At 62.9% G+C, this 13,165-nt stretch overlaps 1 protein-coding gene across 6 annotated transcripts in view; it reads right to left on the bottom strand.

The window, feature by feature from the left end:
- The window catches only part of Zdhhc3 (zDHHC palmitoyltransferase 3), a 33,768-nt gene that overhangs the window by 4,132 nt on the left and 16,471 nt on the right, over nucleotides 1-13,165 (bottom strand). For 4 of the 6 annotated variants that reach the window (XM_087186881.1, XM_087186882.1, XM_021257311.2 and 1 more), the window contains exons 3-7: nucleotides 8,426-8,550; nucleotides 4,888-4,984; nucleotides 4,474-4,555; nucleotides 4,274-4,369; nucleotides 1,308-1,438 (exon numbers count right to left, since the gene is read on the bottom strand). In XM_087186881.1, coding sequence (XP_087043007.1) covers nucleotides 1,308-1,438; nucleotides 4,274-4,369; nucleotides 4,474-4,555; nucleotides 4,888-4,984; nucleotides 8,426-8,550 — 531 coding nt within the window. The other 2 variants (XM_004835054.3, XM_021257303.2) reach the window with 2 other exon arrangements.

Below are 13,165 nucleotides of genomic sequence, written 5' to 3'. Positions count from 1 at the left end.
TCCAAAAAGGAGGGAGAATGAGCCCATGGTCAGGTCCCAGAGCCACTGTCCCCAGTGTGGGGAGGCGGAAGGACCAGGCCCAGGTGCCCCGGGCTGTGCTGTGGGGCCGTGGGCGGCGGGAAGCCTCGGAACGGGCAGGAGCCCGCTCTCCAGACAGATGCCGATGGTGGCTGTGCATTTGGGACAGATTCACGGGAAGCTGAAGCTACTGTGACCACTTTGCAGACAAAAAAAAAAGAAGAAAGAAAAAGACAAAGGAAAGAGCAAAAAGCAAGAACTCAAAGGGCTGGTGTGCACCGAGCGAGGAGGGCACAGGAGCCAGAGGGGAGGCGGCGCGGGTCGGCGGGGAGGAGGGCGCGGCTGTTTCGGGGCCTGCGTCTGCGTCTGCGTCTGCGTGGGACGGCCCGTCTGAGACTCCGCTGCCCGCCTAGGGCCCGGCAGGTGAGTCAAGGTGGGACACGGCCCTCTGCCCCTCTCCTCCTTCCCAACAAGGCTGCCCCCGGGATCCATCTGGACCTGAATCCTGAAACCAGCAGGGCCTGCCGGTGGGCCGCGCTCCCGCGGGTCTCAGGCAGAGAAGCGGTCACTTCCTGCCGGCTAACACGGCTGGGTCCACACCGCTGGCTGCGGTTTCTGCAGCTCTGTGATGGTGCTGTTCCCCCTCGGGAAGAGCAGTGGCGGGAAGCCCCCAACCTCCTCACCCCACTGGGCCCCTGGCCCCACCCTGGCACCCTGGCACGGGCAGCAGGTCCCTCTTCTCTGCTCACTGCTTGCCTGGCCACAGCGGGCTGGCTCTGTCTTCCTGCGAGGCTCCACGTGACCCTGGCGGCCCAGGAGCCCGGGCCCAGGCCGCTCTCAGCGCTGCCTGGAGTTGGACGCGGACCCCACGGTCTGTTCCCCCGCTCGGAGCCAGGAGCTGCCGCTCTCCCCGAGGCCCTCTGCCCCTCGAGGCTCCTGGTCACCACAGGAAGCTTAGGAGGTGGCAGTGGGGGCAGGAGGGAGGCAGGCTCCAGTCTGGGCCAGAGGAGAGGGAAGGCTGGGAGGAGGACAGGGCATGGTGGGGACCCCGCTGCTACAGGAGCTCGCTGCCCTGGGGGCTCTGCCTCCCGGAAGCCGCCGCGCCTGTGCCTGTGTCCCCGTCCCCGTCCCCGCTGGGTCAGGACCCTTTTCCCCACGCTGGTGGCCTCCAGAGGTGTGCAAAGGATTGAGGGCCGGGGAGGAACGCGCCGAGGGCTGCAGGGCGCGTGCAGGAAGATCTCCCAGGGTCACCCCCCGGCCTGGGTGCAGAGTGGGGTGCAGGCACCTACCGTCTCGTCCGTGCAGATGGAGTGCACCTGCGTGCCGAACATCACCGACGTGAAGATGAGGAAGAGCAGCGCCTCGAAGCACAGCAGGATGAGGAGGATGACCGTGGTGGGCGGGGAGAAGGAGCTGCACTCTGGAAGAGAGGGGCCGTGGGCTAGGGCTGCTCTGCGCTGGCCCAGCCCCGCTGCACCCCTCCGAGGATCTGTCCCTGGGCCCAGGCACAGCCCTGGCGGTGGAGGACTGGGAGGGCTCTGAACTGGGCGTGAGGGGCCCGTGACAGCCCGGGCAGGGACGTGGGGCGGCGCGGTGGTCCAGGGGGCCCCGGGCACTGTGGTACCGACCAGGGGCCCCAGAGGTAGGACAGCAAAGGCAGGTCGGCCGCTTGGTGGCACCAGAATGTGAGGCCTGGCCCCACCTGCAGCGACGCCTGCACCCAGGGTGGGGTGTTGGCTGAGGAGTGGCCCGCAGCAGGTGCTCCCAGCAGCCTGACCTGGAGACTGGTGCCCTGGTCCCACCAGCCATGGGCCCTGCACTGCGAGCAGCCCTGTCAGTTTATTCTGAGTGGAGGACTCTTTTGCCTGAACAAAGCCCATGTGAGGAACCAGAACCCTAAAGAGCGGCTAGGAGCTTCGGAAGGTGGTGGGGTGGATGGAAAGAGCCCGGGGGCAGCCCCAGGTCCAGGAGAGGTGCACACCCAGGCACAGGGACAGTCCCCGCAGCACCTGGGCCCAGGGCACCTGTGGCTCTGTACTCAGAGCTGCCTGGGCTGGGGCGAGACAGGGCCAGCAGCTGCCCATAGGATCACCGGAGGGGCGGGAAGCTACAGACAGGAGTGCTGGGGACAGGCCTGGCGGTGGGGCCCAGCCGTTTCATCTCCAATGCTCCCCGTTCCAGGCTCCCCAGGCCTTGCCAAGCAGGGCGTGGTCGAGGCCACCAGCCTGGTGGACAGGTGGGCAGCTCTAGGCACAATTTCCCCAGCACCGGCTCTGAGCCCGGCCCTGCCCACCCTGATGGAGCAGCCGATTCTTCCTGCCCTTGCTCAGATCTGCCTGTCTTGCTACCCCTCCAGCTCTGGGAGCAGACTTTTTTTTTTTTTTTTTTTTGGTATCGGGGATCGAACTCGGGTCCTTGCGCTTGCAAGGTAGGCTGTGGAGCCACTGAGCTAAATCCCCGGCCCTGGGAGCAGACTTTGTCTTGCTCACAGCTGTACAATCAGCTGGGGAGCTGTGCCCAGCAACAGCGGAACCTGGCAAGGGACTGGGCTCCTGAGAATGGGCTTTCCCTCTGTTCATCAGAGAACATCTGCCTGGCCCAGCCTGGCACAGGCGCATGGGGCGCTGGCTGGAGGGCGGGCCATGCCCCGCCTCGCCTGTCTCAGCTGTCCAAGTACCTGGCGCTGGGTGCCAGGAGTTGGGAAGGCAGGACCCGGATGCCAGGAGCGGCCCCACCTCCCTGCTGAGAAGCCTCATCCCGTGGGCTAGCCCTCCCCTCTACACAAGCTCTGGAGGCCCGGTGGCTTGGCCAGGGCTGAGCAGTGGTGATAGCGACCGTCACCCATAGGCACTGTCCTGGGAATGTGACCTCTGCCCGGAGTCCTGACCACAGGGCACCAGGAGCGTGGCTGGGAGGGCTCAGGCCCTGGAGCCAGCCAGGTCGGCCAAGCGCCCTGCTCCAGACCACAGCTTGAATGGCAGGCTCACTTCTTAGCTGGGGAGCTGGGGACCTGCTCAACCTCTGGGTGTCCCAGCTACGTGGGGTGCAGTCCCTGTCCCATGGGGCTGCTGTGAGGCGGGAACAGGCACTGCTCAGAAGCCCTGCACCGGCCCCTGCCCGAGCTATCCCCCACTCTGCTGGCCGGGGCTGAGGGCAGCGTCTGTGACAATCTCATGTCCCCTGATATCCCAGGCAGATGCCCGTCAGTTGGCCAAGCGGTTGGGGCTGGCTGGAGACCCTCAGCTGTGCAGATCGGCAAGATCCGCAGCCCCCACTCGCCCCGCTGTGGCTTCTGCCAGGCTGGGGCCAGGCACCCTGAAGCTGGGTGCTGTACAGGAAGAGCAAGAGGCCTGTAGGTGGTGGATGGAAAAGGGCACCCACCATAGGGAGGCTGGTGGGATGCACGTGCCTTGCTGAGACACTGGTCTCACAGGTGCTTTTTAAATTGTTTATTAGTAGTGTTTGTGACACATAATAACTACATTCACCCTGGGGAGCTGGTGCATATGCATGTTGCATCTTTGTGTGTGCGGTAATGGGGACTGAACCCAGGGCCTCAGCACTGAGCTACATTACCAGCCCTTTTCTATTCTGAGACGGGGTCACCCTAAGTCACTAAATTGTCCAGGCTGGGCTTGAACTTGCAGTCCTCCTGCCTCAGCCTCCCAGAGTCCTGGGATTATAGGTGCGCGCCACATCCAGCAACACATGGAATCTTGATCACCTGGCTCAGATTCTGAGTGTGGAAGATCCAGCCGAGCAGGAGGCTTCACCCCCCACCCGTCTGTGCCAGCATCTATTCTCCCTTTCAGGGTCTGTGCAGTCCTCGGGCTGGACTTCCTCTCTTGGCATCTGCACAAGTAAGTGGAACACTTCCAAAGCAGGAAGAACTGGTCTATGGTCATATAAATTGATGATTATCAATATAAGCAGATGAAAACAATCAAGCACAAAAAAACAAATGCAAAATCTCTGAGAGCTAGTCAGGAAGTTAAAAATGTATGCCTGCAAGATTGGAAGGAAGTGGCCTTTGATGAAAGTGCCCCATTAGGGCTGGGGACTAGCTCAGTAGAAGAGTTCCTGCCTAGCATGTACGAGGCTCTGGGTTCGATCCCTGATACCGCAGGAAAAAAAGGAAAAAGAAGAAAAGCGCCTGACTCCAGAAGAGGCGATGCTCTCCTGCGGGTGGCCCTGGCAGAGCCCTGGGGTCTGTGTGTGTCTGGCCGGCCGGCAGGCCTGTCACCCTCCGTGTTACCTGCTGGCCTGACAGTAAGGGGCTGCGCTTTCGCATGGAGGGAGACTGGGGCCTCTGCCGGTCCTGCCCTGTCCAGTCCGTAGGCTCGTGGGAGATCTGATGAAACGAGGGTGGCCCTGGCACCTCGAGGTGACACAGCCCCCAGCCCCGGCCTGTGGGCCACACCCCCTCGGCGGCGGGCGGGCGCCTGGCGTACTCACTTGTCCAGTCTTCCTCGAAGCAGTGTAGGAAGTGGACTCCCACCATGACGAGGGCGTGCAAGGAGATGAGCGCTATGTACATCTGAAACGGGAGAGCGGGCCTGGGCCAGGTGACCGGCACTGCCGGGGCGGGCGGAGGGCAGCGGTGACTCCAAGGCCCCCGCCCGGGTCTCTGGGTCTCGGGACACCGGGGCCTCCCCTTCCCCGCAGCTCGGGGGCCGAGGGCAGCGCCAACGCCATCTTCGCCGGGCTCTCGGGCCAGCCCTGGGGCGAAGCAGGACGTGGCCTTGCTGCCAGGCTCTCCGTGCTCAAGTGCAGGGCACCTGCTGAGCTGGAGCGGAGCCTCTGAAGGGGCAGCGTCCAGGGGGCGGGGCGGGGCGGGGCGGGGCTTCCCATGGCCGGGGGCGGACTCACTGTAAACAGGACAAAGTACTTCTGGTTGTTCTCGCCGACACAGTTGTTCACCCACGGACAGTGGTGGTCCATCTTGCGGATGCAACGTTTGCAGACACTGAAAGAGCCCACAGTCAGACCTTTAGGGGTGCCCCGTGTGTGTGTGGGAGGCGAGGGGAACGAGGGACCCCACCCCAGCTCCTGGATGTGAAGCAGCTGCCCTGGGCACTGGGGTCTCCGGGTGTGTCCTGCCAGGGGCCAGGCCGCCCCGCCTGTCCACTCTGCTACTAGGGCCAAATCCGCGCCTATCCACGTGCGCACCACACACAACGTGCACTGGAATCACAGGACTTGGTCCCCGGGCACGATCTAAAAGCAGGACAGGGAGTGAGCAGCGTCCCCTGTCCTGGGCTGCAGCCCTGCACCCAACCCCAACACCAGCTCGGCTCGGCTCATTCCCCTGGTTGGTGGCCGCCCTGCCAGCTCCCCAGTGTCTCCTCCTCCATTGCCAGGGGAGCATTCCACTGTGTGACCTCTCGGCAGCCTGCACCTCGTGGCAGAGGTGCAGGGTAGCTACAGTTTAAACAAACACCACAGCAGTCACTGTCCATGCCCGCCTGGCCTCACTGAGCCGGTGGACACCAGGAAGCAGGCTGCAGGTGGTATGGCCCGTGGCGCGCGCACACACACACACACACACACACACACACACACGAGCATGGGCACTGGCACGCATCGCGTCTGGGGCACAAGAGTGAGGCAGCCCCGGAGGGCAGGTGTCGGGCTGTCAGGCCCTGAGGTCCCAGTGTCCCCTGCATGGCCCGGGGCGTAAAGGCCGGAACAGGGGAAGGACCTCTGGCTCAGGCCTGCTGTGTCACACAGGGAGCTCGAGGGGCCCAGTGTGGCCCTCCACCCCAAATGAGGCCCATGGGGACTGTCACTTCACAGGGGCCCTCGGACAAGGCCACAGAAGCTCCCTAGTTACACTGAGCCGGGGCTGCCAGCCACGCCAACAGAGCTACCTCCTGCCCACCTGGCTGGGGACAGCCCCAGCCCTTCTGTGTGGCAAAGCCACATCCTGATGTGCCTCCTCCAGGCTCTTTCCATCATGCGCCTGGCTGCCCGCTCTGCTCTCTCTCTAGCACCTGCCCCGTGTCCCAAGGACCAGCCACTATGGCCTGGGAGCTCCTGGGCACAGGACAGGGCACGCAGCGACAGTCACCAAGCGACCCAACGCCTTACACAATGTCCTCGCCTTCCAGGTCTCCCAGGCCCTGCCTGTGCTCCGTGTTAAGGTCATGAAGAGGGCGGACCCATCTCCTCTCCTCCTACCATTTTCCAGGACTTGCGCTCTCGTGGGCTGGACAAGCTTGGGGGTCCTGTGCACCCACCCACTCGGGCCTGTCCCTGTCCCCCGGGAGGCGCCTCATCCTTTCTTGGCGTGCACCCCAGGGCATTGGCCGGGACGCTCCTGGCTCCCTGGGGACTTGCAGCAGGCAGACAAGCTGTGTTCCGGGGACTCAGCTCTGGGGCAGCCTGGAGGACTAAGGGGCCAAGGCCTGACGGGGTTTTCTCTTCACACCATGCTGGTGCCAACAGGAAAATAAGCAGGAAAGCAGACGGTGCCCTGCTGCCATGCACAAGTGGCCTTGGAAAAGCCAAGCAGCGCGGGTGGATAGGGGACGCAGGTCCTCCACTGCTGGGCACCAGTAATGTAGCGAAACGCTCAGAACACTACCCGTGCTGGGCAACCTTCCTGGTAATCGTCACCCGGGGGCAGAGCCGGGGCTGCCACCCTTGGCCTGGCTGAGAGGTGTGTCCCCTCCCAAGGGAGACTGACTGCGGACGCCGGAGGAGTCCTGCCGGGTCGCCCAGGGAGAGACCCGGAGCCAGACGGACACAGCACAGTGGCGAGGGCCGTGGAGCTGGCAGGGCTGGGGTGGGGGACAGCAGCCTGGCACAGCACACACATGCAGCTTCTCCAACAGGCAGCCCCTGGGCCCAGCCAGCGCACACAGCCAGTCCGCCCAGTGTGGGGCCGTGGGTCCCCAGAGGGCCAGGCCGCCACGCTGTCAGCGTTTCCGAGCAGCAGCAGGCTGCCACTGCAACCCGGCGCCCCAGCCCGGCACCCCGTCTGTCCAAGCTGCTGGGTCGACAGCCTGGCGTCAGCCCCGGGAGGGAGGCCAGGAGCAGCGCGGGGCTTGCAGGGCACAGGCAGGGAGAGACAGGAGCCGCTGTGGCCGCCCACAGCTCCTCCCCGCGAAGCCCAGCGCCAGGAGCCCAGCACACATCCTCTTGTCACCAAGGGGCTGCGCCGGGTAGAGCTGGGCGACTCACGGGGTTTACACGGGATCCTCACAGCCAGCCTGCTTGGCAGAGAAGGGACAGGGTGCTGGGGACAGCGCGGCACCCCACCTTCCACCTCTCCCAGGTCCTGGCCAGAGCCTGGCCCGGCCCATGGAGCAGCCCCGGCAAGCGGGGTTTCACGGGCCACTCCCGAGCACCAGGTCCTGACCAGGAAAAAGGCGAGGTTTACGTCCCCACCTCGGGCAGACACCCAAGACACACACCCCACAGGGGCAGCAGCCCCACCGGCCCTGCGCACACGCCTGGAGCGGGTAGCCTGGAAGGAGGAAACACGACGGCGGCGCCGCGGCAGGGCGGGCACGGGGCCCGGGCGCTGGAGGTGGGCCCGCCTCCTGGGTGCCAGGTAGGCCATGCAGAAAGGACCTCTCTCGCTCGGGTCCCTCACTCCACCCAGGTCCTGACCAGGATGACTTCCGAGAGCAGACTCTGGGCCTCACCCCATCCCAAACACTCACATGGTGGGAAGGGGGACCCAGGGACGCTTGTGTCTGTGATGGGCACCTCGAGTCCTCTCATGATGACACTGCGGTAGGTGTAGCGCGATGTCTTCCAGTCAGGAAGACAACACCACGAAGAACTCAGAGCACGAAGGGCAAACTCACTGCCGAGAAGATGCGACAGTGGGTTTGGGGCTAAGTTCTACACGGTTGGACCCTCTGCAAGCCTTCTCTCCAGCCCAACGCTCACTTTATGTGCAAGACAGCAAAGAAATGACCTTTTCTTGTTTTTGGTTTTGTTTTTTTTTTGGTACTGGGGATGGAACTCAGGTTCTTGCGCTTGCACAGCAGGCGGCAAAACCACTGAGCTACATCCTCGGCCCTGTTTTTGGCTTTTTGAGACAGGGTCTTGTTATGTAGTTCAGCTGGCTTTCAACTAGGCAGCCCAGGCTGGCTTCAGACTCATGGCAGTCCTCCTGCCTCAGCCTCCCAAGTGCTGGGATCACAGGTGTGCGCCACCACGCTCGGCTCACAAATGCACTTCTAAGGCTGTCTCTCTTGGCACCCTGTCATGAGGATGCGCGGTAGGAGGAAACCCAGGAGTCCCTGCTGTTTCACGCATAGTGCAACGAAGGCTGGCACCGGGGGTGACAGCACCCGGAGGGAGACTCAAGGTGCTCATGCTGTGCCCGAGCAGGGGACACTGGGAGTCCTGCTGTGGGCCTGGCAGGGCGCACAGGCGCAGGAGGCCGTACCTGCAGTGGTGTGCGCGGTCGGGTTTGATGCTGCAGCACTTGGGACACTTGTACACCACCTGCCCAGGCTTCAGCTGCAGGCTCTCTATGAACTCCTTCGTAGCGTTTCCCTTGGGCACCGCTCCCTGCAAGAGAGGAGAGGTCAGGGCTGGGCTGGCGGCTGTCAGCCGTCACCATGCAGCAAGGTGGGCACCTCACAGCTGCCACCACACCCGCACACGGACCTGTTCAGAAGGACGGGGCACGGAGGACACTTACTGACCAAAGGGCTGAGCAGTTTCCTACAGGGCAGCTGCACCGTGGCGGGTATTTTGCTTTTGTTTCTCTAACCCTGCTTTCACTGAACCCATTCTCCCCAAGTCAACATCACAAGGACGATTTCCCCAGCTGCGAAGTTTCCTGGCACAGCCTGGGTCTGTGCGTGTCCCCTTCGAGCAGCTCACCTCCCAACCCCGCTGATGAGCCCTAAGCACTGGGAAGGGTTTGGTGGATTTTACTCCTCCCAGACAACCACTGTGACTGCGCTATTCTCAGTAACTGCACGGGCAACGGGAGCCAGGGCCCAGGCATCTGCCCCTTCTGGCCAGGCTGCTGCTCACCTTCTCGCTGGCCACTCTTTGGGTGGAGCCAGCGGGAAAGGATGCAGGCCAAGCCCACAGGGCAGGGGTCCTGGCAGTCGGCCCCTGCTCACTGCCGGGGACTCGAGTCGGCCTCCAGGGCCTCTCCGGCCTGGCGAGTGACCTGCTAAAGTGGCTCCATGTGCAGAGGCTGGAGCACAGGGGAGGAAGCAGCCGCCTATGCAGGGAGTCAGAGAAGTTTGAGTTTTCAGAAATGAAAGCTCATGGTGAAAGCCAGCGTGGCAACACCCGCCTGTAATCCCAGCTCCTGGGAAGGCTGAGGCAGGAGGAGCGTAGGCCAGACTGGGATGTAGCTCACAGCAGCGTCTGCCTAGTGTCTGTGAGGCTCTGGGGCCCCTCCCCGTACAGCAAGTGAGAAGAGCAATGGTGCTGCAGGGCTGCCCCGAGTGGGGAGAGGGTTTCCAGGGGGAGCTGCGGGGGACAAGGTCAGCAGATGAGGGGCCCGTGGAGGGGCAGAGGGGACAGTGGCACGCCTGAGTCAGCAGGGCAGCCAGGGCAGTGGGCAGGGCCGCCCTCCCTGCAGGTTCAATGCCAGAGGTTTCTTTACAGGGACCGTGGAGCCCGCGTGAGCGGTGACAGCAGACTCAGGAAGAGGCTCCCTGTGCGTGCGGGCGGACCAGATCAGGCCCCAGATGCTCAGGAGGCACTCTGATGGTCTGGGAAGGAGGCTGAGCCGTGCGGACACAGAAAGGAGGGGAATACAGGCTGTTTCCAGAGTGGTGGTGGGGACAGGCGGGGAGAGGGGCACCCTGGAGCCCTCGAGAACAGTGGAGAAGCACAGCGTATGTGTGACCACTGGGACCCGCAGGGCCTAAGGGACACCCAGGACAAGGTATGGGGGAGTGGCCAGGAATGGGCAGTGGCTCGCAAGGGTAAGAGGCACCCCTGCCTGGCCTGGGGAAGGCCTGGGCCTGCTCCGCCTACGCCTTCTGAGCGCTGCCCTGTGCCGCCGGTGTGAGGACCTGCAATCCCAGGCTCCACCCCAACTGCTACAGCAGCAGTACTGCTGCCTGCTTCCCCACAGGCACGAGCTCCAGGGAACTGCACAACTCAACCCACACCCAGAGCGGAGCCCCTCCCTGGCCCGGGCGCATCTACCTCCCCCTGCAGCCGTGGGAGACCCAGCCACCGCCCTTGGCTCTTCCCGTCTCACCCAGCCCAGCTGTCACCGGCCCACCAGCAGCGTCCCCGAGCCTTGGGCCTGCAGCCTGTCCTCTCCTGACGTTAATGCCCAAGACTGGATCTGACCACGGACCCTGCCCACAGCCCAGTCCCGGGACCTCGGGACCGTGGACCAGAGAGAGTCCCGGGGTGGGCAAGGCCCAGAGCCGCCTCCCTCCTGCCCCAGCCAGCCCCAGGGCCCCCCACCTCCCTGCCACTCCCAAGCCCACAGGGCCACCCCTTCTGCCTGTCCTGACAGCCCAGGCCGAGCCCACAGGCAGCTCACGTGTGGGTCACAGCACACTCCGTGTAACTGCACACCGCTCCACACCGTGACTGAGCCCCGGATCGCAGCTGGGTCTTTCAACTTGCAGGCAGCACACTGCCCCGCCTGGCACGGAGCCTGCATTCACCGAGCCCATGTCAAGAAGTGAGGCAGAGGCTTTACTGTGCCAGGCACAGCTCCAGACGTCTGCGACAAAACTGTATCTTGTGCGCCACTCTGACCACCAGCCTATGTGGCGGAGACTCCGGGATCCTCATTTTATAGATGAGGTAACTGAGGCGGACAAGCCAGTGACTTCCCAAGACCACACAGCTGTCCCCGGCAAGAACAGGGACCCAGAGCCCAGCCACCGCGTCTAGAGACGCAGCCACCACAGAAGGCGGGCGCAGCGATGAGTCTCTAGGAAGTGGCCTGGAAAAGTTCTTCTACCCACTGCCTCGAAGCTATTGCCCCCTCCACTGCCCACAGCCACGTCAATACCACACTGACACTAAGGCCGAGACAGGACTGGATAACTGTGTGTTTCAGTAAGGGCGGGACAGTATGACTATGTGAAAAGCACACTGGAGAAAGCAGCAGAGGGTGCAAAATATGCCAACAAAGGATTGAACTTAAGAAAAAAGGTGTGTGTGCTGAGCGTGGGGTGAGCTCGGGGCGGAGGGCCTGCCGAGCATGCGTAAAGGCCTGGCTTTGAGCTCTGGCACCAACAGCAGAATGGAGACCAGGTTGCTTGTGATTTCTTTCTTTTTCTCAGGACCTTGCAGTTGCCAGGCAGGCGCCGTGCTGCTCAGATACACCCCTGGGCCTTGTGATTTCCATGTGGCTCCGGCCTAACTAGCTTCATTAAAAAATGGAAGAAATGTCAGCAGTTTCAAGAACTCAACATGGGTAGCCAAGGCCTGACAAGGTGCTTGTATCATGTCCGGCCCCGGGGGGCGGCGTGTCCCCTTCTACAGCTGTCCCTGGAACAGGGCCACCTGTCTCCTCCACAGACAGGCAGGGGCTGGTGACCTGGATTTGGCCACTTTGCCTCTCTGGAGCCCCAGAGTTCTTGTGGTTGTCTACAAGCCGTTCAGCCGCGGCTGTGGGTGCGGCCTGCGTGAGAGGACGCAGCACTGTGCAGAGTAGGCGGTGCCAGTGCCTCCGGCGGGCCCTTCTCTGTGACACCCAGCACCTGCCTGCTTCAGGAGCCTTTGGTGCAATACGGCTAAATGGGACGGGTTCTTATCCCTTCTTTTCTCAAATCTCAGATTTGAACTAATTTATGAACGTAAAAGAATTAGGTGCAAAGAAGGAGGGGCAAAGTACATGAGCCAGAGGGTTTTTGCAACTGCTGAGGTTGTGCACTGCCGGTGTGGAGAGCCCCGGCGGCCGGGGCTAAGAGACAAGCGGGTCTGTCAGCTGTGAGCACCTTCTGTGAAGACACAGCCCGATCTGAGCGCGAGGCTCCTGAAGGAGTTCACAGGGTGGATGGACTCGGAACAGGGACCGAACTGGCAGGAAACCGGAAGCGGGGAAGGAGAGAGGCTCCAAGATCAGGGATTCCGACTCGAGGCTGTCCTCAGGGGCTGCTCCTCAGGGCGAGCAGGCCACCACAGACCTGGAACATCTGTGTGGCAGGCACATAGGAGGCTCCTCGGGGGGCGGTGCGTAAGCTCAGGGTGGGGAGAAGAGGGTTTCATGGCACCCAGCCGGCCTGAGTCACCGCCGCCCAAGCCCCCGCGTCTCCAGGTGAGCCGGTGGCCAGGGAGATCCGCCTGTCCTTGCCATCTCAGACCCGTCCTCTCCACCCCGTGTCTCGGGGGCAGCATCTCCCGAGGGCGGCTCACGCACGATACGCACGAGGCATTTCCCTCTGCCCCTTTCTGCCCAAGCCACGTGCGGACCCAGGCCCTGCTGCAGTGGACAAAGCTGTGGGGGCTACACCTGCTCTGATGTCGCATCTGAGATGAAATTCAAACCTTGCAGTGGTAGGGCAACACTTTGGTGGGAGACCATGCAAGACTGTCTTTCCTCCTCTCCTTTTTTTCTAGCGGTGCCGATATGCAACACCTACACTGTTTAAAACCTGTGGGTGTAAGTTACTCTGCAGTCATGGGCAATATGAACCCCTGACACCAAAGCATCATAATCCCATTAGGGAAGCCCTGGGGCCTTATGGGGACCCTGCCTCGGGGTTCTGCTTTGGAACGGAGACCTGGGCCCCCAGGGGTGCCACAGGCCACCTCTCCGCAACTCCATCCCACTTTCCATGCCAGGTTTGTGGTACGGAGGCAGGAGGTGACATGATGACCCTGGGTCAGAGCCTGTCTGCAGGACACGCTCCGCTTGCTTCCCTCACTGTGGCAGGGATTCGGCAGTGACCTGGTTTTCCGGTCTGGTTCTTTCTGGGGCAGCGGAACACATCCGGGAGAAGCTGACCAAGGTCTGGCATGTGGTCTTGTGGTTCTCACCTGTTCGGGACTGGAAGCCAACAGCACACTGAGTGAGAACCACACATCCCACTGCAGGCCGGGACGGGGCGGTGGGGGGCCCTCCTGGAGAGGCAGGGCCTGCACAGGTACTGGGGGAACCAGGGGTGAGGCAGCAGGGCCCGAGGCAGAGCCTCCTCTCCCGCTGCCCAGCCCCAGCTCCCCCTCTCCTGCAGGCCTTGGC

Source organism: Heterocephalus glaber, unplaced genomic scaffold, assembly GCF_053883595.1.
Source record: "Heterocephalus glaber isolate CG9 unplaced genomic scaffold, H.glaber_assembly_v1.0 deba00001504, whole genome shotgun sequence".
Taxonomy (NCBI): domain Eukaryota; kingdom Metazoa; phylum Chordata; class Mammalia; order Rodentia; family Bathyergidae; genus Heterocephalus; species Heterocephalus glaber.
The sequence above is the reverse complement of the archived record's forward strand: the minus strand, read 5'-3'. Positions and strand labels throughout refer to the sequence as shown.